Here is a 12,857-nt window from a genome sequence, read left to right on the forward strand (position 1 = left end):
CATCTCGTTTTCCTAGTTAGTCTACTGAAAAAGCCAGCTTTATGAAATTATCTGTTGTTTATCCCCCTTTTCCTATCTCTTACGAACACACTAAGGAACACAAGTCTCTACAGAGATTCCTAGACTTCTTATGATTCCCCTTCATTATAAAAAATAAATATTCACTTCTACAATCTGCTTCCTATGAATCAAACAATTAAGTAGACATAACAATGTTGATCCAGTATTCCTGATTCTGGTTTCTAAAGCTCCGCTACTTGTTAAAACTTTACAATAAAAATGCAGAAAATAAATCTTTTCAGAGGAGAGCAACTGTAGCAGCGACGTGATGCTGCAGCTTTCAGTGTTGTTTCCCTTTGTACAAGCTAAGCTATCTAAAATTGCTGCTACTAACAAGGCGTCAGGGATTATTTTTATTCCAGAAGATACATATTAAAAGTGATGAAAAATGAGCAGACCGATGCATTTCCACGCTTAGAAAATGTGCCTCACTTTGAAATACAAATAGTTATGACTCAGGTGGGAAAAATAAAGAGTTATGACATTTCCTTTATAATTCCACAGTGAGCTGGTAGCAGAGCAGAGAGTGCAGGAGCCCCAGTGTCACAACCACTGCTCAGATCACTGGATTACACAGCTGGCCTGTCTCCCCGCTGTGATGGCTTGGCAACGGGCAACACAGCGTACTGTCCTACAAGGACCATGCTACATGTGAATTAGATGTGATTTAAGCAACAAAACTTAAAGCACATTTTCAGAGCAGAATTTTATTCAGATCCAAATCAAAATCAAACTCTTAAACATGAAACTAAGCATACTTACTACTATGATTTGTAAATGAGTCTATAAAAGCATTTATCCAGCAGCAAAAGCATTTACAAGACAATCTGAGAGTAATTGGTTTTGGCAGTTGCACACATTTCAATTAGCATAATCTGAAGAGCCACCTGTGAATAAATATCTGCAACTGTATTAAAATCCAAAAGTGACACTGAAGAACAGCTACAGTTGGAGTGCACTGGAAGAAAGCAGCACAAACCCTGCCCTGATCCCCACACCATAAATGGTTTGCAGGGTAGAGTGTGAGCAATTTTCTAATCAACCAGGGGCCTATGGCTAATTTACTTTATTTCTTTGTCTTTGTACAGTACCAGTATGGTTTCATGACTGTAACTTAATGATACAGTACAGGCCTGGTATGATAGAGAGAGCCTGAGGAGACCCAGGATGTGGCATAGAAGAGTACAGGTGATGTCAAGAGATGGGGCACAAGTTTGACATTGGAGGCCCCACAGCTGTAAGTATCTCACCACTGGTCAGTTAGAGAAACGCAGACCTGCAGACGGGGTAACTGGAAAAAGCTGCATTTAAGGGTAACAAACCAAACAAAATAATAGCATCTAGCACACTTAGAAAGCATCACATACAGTAAGATCAGGTATAATATGGAACATCAAGACCAATGAAGAAAGAGAAAGATGTGAAAGTGTGTTAGCTAACGTATAAAAGAAATTCCAAGTGAGTCCTAGAGTGAAGAAGAAACCATTAACATGGACATGTTATCCTTCCCAAAGAAACCCAGACGGTGACAACTTGCCATAGCATCCACACCAACACCACCAATGACAGCAAAATGAAACCGTCAACCTTGGGAGCCAGAGAACCAGAGTAAGGGTGAGCACAATACCAGAAAAGGGGGAGTTTGCATGCAACAATTTCAACTGCCTTTTTTTTTTTTTTGCACAGTAGTACTAATTTTCTGTAATAATTAATCTGGACTGATGACAATACTTAGACTAAAATATCAGTCACACTAACATTACATTCTTATATATATATATACATATATGTATCAGGTGTGCCTCCTCTTTGCCTGTAAACAATATTTTGAATGTAACAAAGTTTGCAGACTATTTAAAAAACAGAACCAGGCTCTCAAAAGTCTCAACTTTCTTCCCAGGCATGTTTTTACCCTTTATCAAATGGTAACAGAGAGAACTACATCCAGTTTATGACTGGGAGAGGGTGCTCAAGAGAGGGGCCTCATTGCATCAGCCAGTGGGATTTACCACCCTCCTCTGTTTGGCTCATTCCCATGTTACTGCCTGACCCAGCTCCCTGACTGTGGCACCTTGTGTCAGGGCTCCCTGGGAACTAAACAAAGTTTAGTTACAGCAGGGAGCAAGAACATGATTGGCAGGACAGTTAGAAAATTGCACTTATTATCTCCGGTATTTTGAAGTCAAAGAACTCCATCCGCCCCCTCCAACCTGAACAATTATTCCTTGGGGCTGCTTGGCTGTCACACAGATCCTTGGCCAAGAGCTGCACAGCACAGACACTGCTACCCCTCTCCAAAAGTGTGCTAAAGCCACAGGGGGAAGACGGGGAGACAGCATGTGCTGATCGGTGTAGGCGCTGGGCTTTCTTCCCTATGTGCTCCACAAGGGCAGGACAGCCATACCTGGAGCAGGGGAGTGCAGGTTTGTCTAGCAGTGTTAGCAGGGTTGAGGAAGGTGTTGGTCTTTAGGTCAAAACTCTCATCTCCTGCCTAGACAAACCGTCCCTCACAGCACAGAGACCTACTTCAACAATAACAGAAGCTGAATATCCTATTTGTTGGACATCCAGGACCCTCACCAGTGAAGGTGAAGGCTGCAACTCTACTTGACTCGACACTCTACAGAACTCAGTATGAGAAGCAGAAGGCAGCCTTCGGGATGCAAGTGTCATTCCTGCAGGGATGTGCTACAGCAGCCTGTGCTAGCAAAGTGCCTGAGGTGACAGAAAACTAATCCCAAAGAACCTAAAACTGTTGGAATCCAGCTGGAATGTGACACAAACATGAAGAGATGAGAACCTAGTATTTTGGCAACACTCTGCAAAACTAGTAGATCTGTTTAAAACTATTACAAGAAGCAAGGTGGGGAGCAAACATGGGTCAGTCGAGAATATTAAACCTTTTAAATCGCCTCCTAATTCAGATAATAGCACAGAGTCTATTGCTGCACCAATTGTTGAATAGTCAGTCCTGACATTTCTTTTTATTGTTGTATCTGTGTTTTGTCTTTTTGCTATTTCTTCTGCAAGCTCCTGCTCACTGTAAATCTTTCCAAAGCCAGCACACTGTCTTTCTTCATACCTTTCCTTAAAAATTCTCTCTGCCACATTATCTGTAAAGAATCCTCAACAGCACCCAGGTACAGCTAAGAATCATGGCCATTGCTTCCTCATTGTTTTTACTGTATCAAAGTGTTATCCATAAATTATTACATTATTTAAGATGTAACCACTTTGCTCCGACAGCTATTTCTTTGTTCCACATCACACAGTGTTTGTACAACAGGGATGACGTCACAAATGCATCCACAATACAAATAGAAAATGAACTATAACTATGAATCAACATACATTTGCTAGCAAGATGCTCACAACAATAACTGGTGTTCATACACATCTCTAAAATTCAAGCACTTTTTTGCTGTAACATAACTAGCTACAGAAAAAAAGAAAAGTTACCAGACTATTATTAGCATCTCAAAGAGAAGCATTCAGAAGTTCGAAAATGCAAGAACTAAGGTTGCTGGGGCAACCTTCAATTCATCCCATTTGGCATAGGCTTTAAGATACACAGCTTAATTCCATAACGACACACTTCGTTTTCTGTAGGTCCCTGCCTCACTTAAGCTCTCCCAGGCTTACAAGCACGGACAGAGTTCTGACAGTAAGTTGCTCCTAGTGTTTTGGTTTATGTTGTTCAGCATCTACAGTATTTGTTCTAGTGTATAGCCTGAGACACCCAGTAAAGAACATTTCCATCTAAACAGCTGCATTTTTTTGGAATTCCTGATAAAGTGAACACGGTCTTGCTATAGAAAGAATCAACATTCTTCCTCAGTCTCCCAAATAAATGGTGCTACTACCTCTGCCTTTAATAATAAACAAGAAGAAGAGTGTGAATAATTAAGAAGAATTTATGTTAGGAAAAAAAGACACATTGTTGCTAGGGAACTAAGGAATGGGTAGGAGGTATTAAAAAGTTATAAGGAGTTTCTAACCTCCAGGTCACCATCATAACTTTGATCACCCTGGGGGGTGCTTCACTGCTACAGCAAAAAATAGCAGAGTGAGGACTTATGCATGCTAAACATGTTTTACTCTGGTGACCATCTTACATTAAATAAATAAGTGAACAGGTTATTGTAGTTCCCACAGTGAAAAGACACTAGAAGCCTGCAGTAATCATAATAAATTAAAGATATAGAAAACCCAAGTGAATGTTCTTTTCTGAACGTTTCTTCTAGGATGTGTTTACAATAACAGTACCTATAAATTCCTCCCTGGGCCAGACATCGGCTATGCTACAAGATAAATTGACTATTGACTGCTGCAAAGATACAGCAATCCAACAGGATGATACACATGAAGAGAGGAAACAGCTGAAAAGTGAGACTTCAAATGACATTTAATTTTCCTTTCCCTTGCCACAGCTCCCTCTAATGCAGACAAGCCATCAGGAGATGCAAACAGCTGCAAAATCAAGTCCTTCAGCAGAAAGTTTTCCTGTTGCTGACCTATCCAACAAGCATTTCTAATTGTATTTTCAGGTAGGATGTTTGGGTTGCCTCCAAATGAAACTCCTCCAAATATTTTTTAGTTCTAAAACAGGAAATTTAAAATAAGTAGAAACTATCATCTACTTTCCAAAGGGCATTGCTGTAAATGAAAAAGGCACTACCAGGCTCGTATTTAAGAAGAGCTATCCTATTTTTGCATCTTGGAAAGATGTAATGGGAGAGCAAGCATCAAAGAGATGCAAAGTGTGGTGGAAGTTTTGCCCTCAACACCTTAGTAATGTGTTTTCAGCTTGGCCTGACATGAGGAAAATAAAGAATCATTCTCAACCATCAGTTCAAGTCTTGTCCTTTTAGCTTCCTCTATCCACAGTCGTTACTGCTCGCTCTTTTTGTTGGTGATGTGACAGCCACTAATTGCCGACCTGAGATCCATTAACTGAATTTATACAAAATAGACAGGACTATCAGTACCTGCTCTCTTGACTGAACAGCAAATGCACTGAAGCTTTTTCCATGTCCTGGAATAATCATGTCTGGTTCTTTTTTAACAGCTATTTTCTATAGCCATACTGCTCAACTATTTCATCCTTCACCGCAGAAAACCTCTGACTTGTCAGTGGCAATGTTGATGGTAAATAAATAATCTTGGTGTCCTAGGAGGCAGAGATGTACTCTCAAGAGCAAGTGTTCATTTAAGAACTCGGTTAAATCTGAATTTGTGACCACAGAAATCCTTCCAGATAAAATGTGTCCATCCCTTAGGTTCAAATCCAAGGCTTGCCTTGATTAATCAAGTAGGAGATGCAATTATGCTACCACATGTGCTGTGCTGCCATCTAGTATGTGGTTCCTCACTATAGCCTTTGTTGGGTGATACATCTTCCTCTACTGTCAGATCAAACTAGCTCACTGCAAGGTGAGGAGACAGACAGACCACTACCCAATAACTTCTTTAGTATTGTGAAATTTCTCCCTGTGCTTAATCACAAGGTGGGCTGAGCAGATGTGGATTTGCAGATCTGGACTTGCAGATCCAGCCTAAAATACCAAGGAACTCAGAGGCAAGGATGATGCAGTTTGATTACTCTGCAAAGCTGAACTGTCATTTCATATTAAGCAAATTTTCCAAGGGCTGAAAATCAATTACATATTAATGAAACACTCATCAGGGCAATGACAAACCCAGACTATATATTTTTAAGATAATTAAAGAGATATTCCTGCAGCCTTTCTGCTCCCCATGATAGCTGTCACCACAAGATTACAAGGCTGAGCAATCACAGAACACTCCTGCTGAGTTTACTTCATCTTCCTGAGCAGAGACATTATCATTGCCACTTCCCCTGGAGCACAGCACAGAGGTTAGACATGTAATCTGAAAAAAGGAGAACACAGCTGCTTGTAGGATTCTAAGGGGAAGAGGGAGACCCACTATAAGACCTAAGCTTGACATTTCTATAAAACTATTTAATAATTCCATGCTAGATTTTTATTCTTTTTTTTGAATATTAGCAGTCTCCACTCTCCACCACCACTCTCCAGAAGCAGGAGAGAAGCACAGCATGGAAACAAAGCCAAAGGAAGCAAAGTGACTGTTAGACTGCCCTACAGCAAACATCCATTTACACACACTAGGGATACTAATTTAAGAGCTTTTTGCCAATATATTTTATAACCTCTTTTTTGAGAGATACTAAACAGTGTTTATTTTCTGTTTCATGAATGGCTTAATGCATGTTTAAGCATCAGTAAGCACCTTAAAAAGTCTTTACTGGCACAAAAAATTAAAAGGTGTCTGACTGTTGACTGTGTTTTGGGAGGGAGTCTCTTTGTTTCTGTTTCACAACTTGCTTAGCAGCAAAGAAGCTGCCTACCTGCCAGTGGGTGCAACACCACAAGTCAAGTGTAACGACAAAATCCTCACTGTCCAAATTCAGGTGCTTTCTTAACACTGCATAAGTGACCTGTTGCTGACAGTGGGGTTGACCCTAAGTGGTAAGACCAGCCAGTCTGGTTTTGCATGCTGTAAACTCAAGTCAGTGTATGCAATGTCAGTTAATAAACCACAACCAAATCTTGCTTCTCCTTGGGGTGGGTTCAGCCACACGGGTACACAGCAGCACAGGGTCCTCTCCACTGCTCACACACTGCTTTTCCTTGAGCTACAAAGCAAAGACATGCAAATCTGGAACAAACAGCTCCAACAGCATACCTGATAACCATGTTTAAAATAACAATCTCAAAATTGTTGGCCAGTTGCTCCTATCACACATGATCATGCATTAGACTGACCCCAGGCTAACGGGCTGCTATTCCCTGCCTTATCCACAACTTTCTGCATGTCACACAGGTCAGTGCTCTGAAAGAATATCCTGCTACAGAGTGTCCTGCCTGTCATACTCAGCCCCCCTTTTCAGTGGGGCTGAGAATCTAATTCTTCTGTTCCCTTCAGTCTGATGCAGGGATGTTGGCTTATGCCTTTCCATAATTCTACATCATCCCAAAATGCAGTGCAGCTCCACTGTGCCTAACATATTTCAGTCCTGAAATGAAGGATGTAATTGAAGTACAGAGCATATGTAAGTATTATTATTTACAAAGCTGTGCTGGGAATGCAAAGATCCAGACACGTACAAGAGCCTAAAAGGGCTTCTAATTAAGGCTCAGATCAAGTCAAATGATTCATCTGGAAGGCCACAGCATTCACCTCTGATGGCCAACCGGCTTTTGACATATTTTCACTCAGGGATACGGAAGATTTCTTTCAAGTTAAAAGAAAAAGGACATCAGGTGGCTGGAGGTTGAAGTGGAGGCTGAAGTCATCCAGATGAGGGAAAAAAGACTGAAACAAAGCAAGAAACTTATGTCAGAAGAGAAGGCAGATATAAGACATGGACAAAAGAAGGGCAGGCAACCACAGCCTGTAGGGGAAAAGAAGAAGAAATAAAGAAGAATTGATCACAAAGCACTTGAAGAACTCACAGCCATGAAAGCAGAGGATGGGCTGGAAGTGACATGCAACAAAATAGAAGAACCTAGTTCAGGTAACAATCTCGGCTTTGAGAACAATCTCAGGAAGAAAATTTTCACAGTGAAAGTGGCCAGTAATGCAAAACCTAGGAGGCGGAGCAGAACAAAGCATTGCATAGGGAAGAGAGGAAAGAAAGGCACAGGGACAGGTCAAAAGAGCATATTGCTAGAGGAGAATTTGCAGTGAAAGGAACGAGGATGGAAAATCTACAGAAATTATGCGTAGCAGAAAAAGCAGCCTCATCAGCAAGAAGCAGGCTTGTTTCCTGCCCCTCTGCAAACACTGGCAGAGAGGAGGGATGTGTGAGGGGGAGGTGCAGGAGCTCACCTTCTCCTTTTCAAAGGTTCTTGTCAAGAACTGGGATCTAAACCTTGACTCACCAGTTTATTTTACAGTGGCCATCAGGGCTCAGTAAATACCAAACACCAGGCCCTGATTGGGCAGTGAGCAGTGCAAAGGCACAGCTGTCCACTCTTGGCCATCCATGAAGATGTCAGCAATATTGTCAGGAAGGGAAAATGAGGCAAAAGCCTTTGGACTCCAGAGTCAGTTAGTCAACCACACAACTCCTCAACTGCAAGAATATTCTGGTAGATAAAAGGACATGAAGCCGCAATCAGATTTAACAAGCTCAAAGCAAATATAGGAAAGGCAATACAGAACAAGTTAAAATTATTGCCTTTTAAGTTATTGTAATGGAAGTTATGTGAAAAGCAAAAAAAACCACCGAAAACTAAGAGTTTATACAGTTTCTGATGTTTCAAGCACTTTAAAATAAAATTAATGCCTTTACAGCACACTAATTAAGTCTTTTCAAATAACATGTGAATCAAAGCCTCTCTGTTTCAGAATATTTGAGATAATGGCTACTGAAAATGATTGAAAATATTTATGTGGAAATTCTAAAAATAAAAGAAACTGAAATTCAGAGTAAACATTTCATCCTAGATCTAGTTAGCATCTTTATTATTGGTAATGGGCTTTACAACTTTGCATATACGTCTTCATTACCTAGGACTGGATGTAATTTTTTGTTCTGAATTTGCACCCTTTGCAAACTTCAGAAAGCCCTCTGTAACTTGATAATTACTAGCATTTCTTAGTAGAAGGATTGGAAATGTCACAGTGATCCTCTCTCTTACTCTTGTCTACTCTAAAACCCACAAGCCATCCCACCATGTGTGCAGAACCACTCAGATGGCTCCCACAGACATCATGGACCTTGGGGAAATACTTCAGTATTTGTAGATTCCAGGCTCCAGCCCCCGGTTGCAGGAGCAGGGAGATCTGATCTGTCTCTGCAGAGACAGCTCGCACCTTGCAGTGTTTATTAGCTCCAGCTTCAGGAGTTGCATAGTGCGAGCCTGTACAGCTCTAGTGTGGATAAACTACGGTCTGGAGGGTAACCAGAGCGGGATGGGATGATCAGCAAGGGTGCTGTTCCCTTCTTGAAAGAGCTACTGCTGTCCAGACCTCCCCACAGACCACAGAGGATTGTCCAGAGATCCCAGCTACTGTTTCACAGCTCCGAATTGTCATGGGTCCCTCTTTTTCTTCTTTCCACCTTCCTTCATCAGTTATGAATTTCTGGTATGTGCTCTGGACTGAGGGAGCAGGCTGCTTATTCTTGGTCACTTCTGGGCCACCTATGCTAACCCTATTCCCCCAATCCTAAAGATCAAATACATTGGGATTGACCTAAACCTGTTTTGAAAAAGGTTTGACAGGTCAGCTTCTGCTTTTAAATCAAGCATTTTGATACTCCAGAAGTAGATGAGATCCCAGAATGAACCCTTTGTCCTGCAAGGGGATGTACCCAGACACATCCACACAGAGCCCGCAGGTCTCACAGATACACATCCACCCACACTGCGGCTCCCAGATCAGGATTAGGGCCACGCAGGTAGTGAGTGACCTCACTTCATTGTCTGAACTGAGAGAAGACCAGAAAGTAAAACAAAAATTAAGTTATAGAAGTTACACCTAGGTATAATTGAAATAATTTTAAAAACCTTTTTAAAAACAGAGATTTCAACCTGTCTGCTCCAGTGTTCCTGAAAGATTCTCTGGGAGACTGGGGACATTTCGTGTGCATTAAAACCTGCCCTGGAAGGTAAATATCATATGCTGTAAGGGATGAAATGGCATGATGTAACATCTGAGAACCTTTATAGTCCCACAGAGCTGCAAAGAAACACAGTGAAACAGTGTGGGGGTGCTGCAGCTTTGGGACACACTCACTTGCCAGAACAGGGTGGCAATGCACAGAGGTGCCACGGAACACAGAGTGTCATTGGGTGGGTGATGACACACTCTAGTGTGGGGACAGCGTGATGCAACGTGATGACACCACGCAGAAAGCGGTGCCAAGGGGGCTTGTGCCGCATCCCACTGTCCCACCCAGCCCGGCGGGGTTATAGGTCTGTGAGTCATCTGGAGGGAAATGAGCTGGGCTATGCATGGGATGCCATATGCGGTGGCGCTGGGAATGTCACCATGGGCCCGGTGTCACACCAGTGACACCGTGGCACCCACTCCGAGCAGGAGCTGAGGGTGGCGGAGCCAGAACCGGGACACAGCGCGGCGTCTCCTCGTGTCAACTGCCGCCTCCCGCTGCATGAGGCACTGCGGTGACACCTTCGGGGGGTGACGTCACTGCGCCGGTGTTGACGTCACCGTGGCGATGTCAGACGGGAGCGCGGAGCTGCCCTGCTGCGACGCCCGCCCGGGACAGGCCCTTACCTGCCGCTGCTTGTCGCCCGCTTTGGCCGGCATAGCGCTGCCGCAGCGGCTCGCCGCCACCGCCCGCTTCTCGCCACAGACCCTGCCGGCCAACGGCCTCCCGGAAGTTGACAGCGGCAACCATGGCAACGCGCCGGAAGCGAGGCGAAGCCATCCGGCCGCAGAACGCCGCGGGCCCCGGTCATTCCCACCCCCGCACACGCCACCCCCGCGAAGTGTTCTCGCTCCCCCCGAGGGAGGGAATGGTACGTCCCAGGGGCGGCGGGGCGGGGACGCGGGGGAACGGAGCATCCGGGCCCCGGGATTGTTGACAGAAGCCCCGCCCCGCTTCATGAATATGCAAACGAGGGGCGGGGCGGTGGCGGCCGGACCCGGAAGCGGCGCGGCTGAGTCACCCCGGCGGCAGCGGCGGCGGTGATGAGGCAGCAGCCGCGGCGGGCGGCGGTGTCGTCGTCCTTCGGTGCCTGACGAGCCTCCTCGCGCCCGCCCTTCTCCCCTCCCGTTCCGCCTCGCCTCGCCTGCCGCGCCCCAGCCCCGCCGCGCCCCAGCCCCGCCGCCACCATGATGGAGGAGATAGACCGGTTCCAGGTGCCCGCCGTGCGCGCCGAGATGCAGCCGCTGGTGAGGGGCGGGCGGGCGGGGCCGCGCTGTCCCCGGGAGCCGCCGCCTCACCGGGGCTGAAGGAAGGATGGGAGGGGAGGGCGCGGGTGTTGGTGCTGCGGGGGCGGCGGCGCTGAGGGCAGCCCGCGCGCCGCGACCGTTATGTAACGGCCGTTCCCTCCGCGCCGCCGCCATCCCCGCCGCGCCCCGGGGCCGTGCCCGGCGGCGGCTGCTGTGTCATCTCGGGACGGCCCCGGTCACGGCTGCCCGTCCTCCCCGCCCCCCTCCCCCGTCCACCTCCATCTGCCCCGGCATCTGCCTGGGCGCCGCCGGTAGCAAGGGCAGAAGCTACCGGTGGGGAGGGCGCGGACGGGCGGCAGCGGCTCCGCTCCTGCCTCGCTGGGAACGGCGCTTGTGCAAAAGGCGGCGGCCCGAAGCATCCCGGGTGTTTCCCGCCGCCTCGGCCGGTGGGCTCTAGCGCCGGGCACGGGAGAGCCCCGGGGGCGGGTGGGGAGCGGCGGTGGGAGCGGGGAGCCCGGCCGGGGAAGGACGGGCAGCTGGAGGCGCCGAGGACTGGTAGGGTTTTAGGCTGACTTTTTCAAAATAACGTGAGATCTGGGGGAAAGAATGAAGCGGTGTTTGTGCGCAGCCCGGTCCGGTGCTCCCCAGGGGCGGGGGTGCGAGATGTGTGTGTCTGGTGTGAAGCTGCGAGACGTTTCTGTGGTTGGTTTTATAGCCGTTGCTGTCAGAGCAAAGCTGCTGTTAGATGCTTATTGTGTGAAAAGTCCAGGTGTTTTGCAAAGAAACATCTCTGTCAAATTAGTTTTGCTCACATAAAATTCTTTATATAAAACCCAGCAATCTGTGAGGTTTTCATTTACCGCTCTCCCCCCTTCCCCATGTCAGGGCATGTGTTTTTCGTATCAAGATTTTTTTTCACTTCATAGACACAATTACACTCAATTAACAAGCTCTGAAGAGGTTGACATAATGATTACACTGCTACACGGGACCCTGGGGAATCTGTGCAGAACAGAAAGTCTGCACGTTTGTGCCGATGTGTAAATGCGCAGGTAAAGCGGTCCTGGGCTTTTGGTAACTTATGAAATTACACTTATGAATAAAGGCCAGGCTGGCCAGCAGCCATGGGAGGTGCTAGACCATCACCAAGTAGTCCAAGACTTCTTAGGAGCATGTAACTGCTTTGCTTTGATGCTACAGGCTTGCTCGTGTGGTATCGAGCCCCAGCTGCATGCTGCAGAAGACTAGGTCCATTTCTGTTGTCCGTGTGGGAGAGGTTCCCTTGTGTGTTCCTCTCCTGTTGTCCTCACTCTCCCCTCGAAGCTGTGTTACGTGCAACCTGGGACCTGTTGAAATACAGTTTACCTTGGGATTAAAGTGAAAGCTGGATAACGGGCTGACCCACTCAAGATGTTGATTCCCTTTGGCAGCTGCAGTAAGTAAATTCCATCTCAGCATCTGATGGTGTGAGAAGGGGATATGAAATGTTTGGAGAGGTGGACAGAACTTTAATGGAATACTTGCACAAATCCTTTTTTCAGCAGGTGAGGACGGGTTATTGGCAGGTTCATATTAGCACTGAAGATACTACTGAGATTTCCAGTATATCAAACTGTATGTTATCTAGAGTTTATGTGCCAGTCCCTGGGTTCTTGTTGTAGCCAGTGTTTGTAAAAAGCTGGAGAACAAAATAATTGTCTTGTGAACAGAAGGATTCTCTGCGAATGTCTACATAGACTCAAATTACCCCTCAGTGACAAGAAAAACACTTTCCTTATGGTAGAAGTGTTGAGATATTATGAAAATATTTTTAGCTTGTTCTTTTTGTTGTTTGGCTTTTTTAGCCTCTAACTTTTGTGGTGGGTCAGAAAACTGTCCATACGAGC

At 45.7% G+C, this 12,857-nt stretch overlaps 2 protein-coding genes across 5 annotated transcripts in view; one reads left to right on the forward strand and one right to left on the reverse strand.

Annotated features, from left to right (window-relative positions):
- Positions 1–10,383, reverse strand: part of DNAI1 (dynein axonemal intermediate chain 1) — a gene marked incomplete at its 5' end in the record, with an annotated part of 150,475 nt that extends 140,092 nt beyond the window's left edge. Inside the window, one exon of the mRNA XM_082075449.1 lies at positions 10,351–10,383. Within this exon, the coding sequence (XP_081931575.1) occupies positions 10,351–10,383 (33 nt within the window). The remainder of the gene's footprint in view (positions 1–10,350) is intronic.
- A 352-nt stretch (positions 10,384–10,735) lies between these two features.
- FAM219A (family with sequence similarity 219 member A) overlaps positions 10,736–12,857 on the forward strand; it is a 102,653-nt gene continuing 100,531 nt past the window's right edge. For 2 of the 4 annotated variants that reach the window (XM_082074554.1, XM_082074555.1), the window contains exon 1: positions 10,736–10,971. In XM_082074554.1, the coding sequence (XP_081930680.1) occupies positions 10,912–10,971 (60 nt within the window). In that variant the 5' untranslated portion in view covers positions 10,736–10,911. The remainder of the gene's footprint in view (positions 10,972–12,857) is intronic. The other 2 variants (XM_082074556.1, XM_082074557.1) reach the window with 1 other exon arrangement.

This window comes from Streptopelia decaocto (genome assembly GCF_964273445.1).
Source record: "Streptopelia decaocto genome assembly, chromosome: Z".
Classification (NCBI taxonomy): domain Eukaryota; kingdom Metazoa; phylum Chordata; class Aves; order Columbiformes; family Columbidae; genus Streptopelia; species Streptopelia decaocto.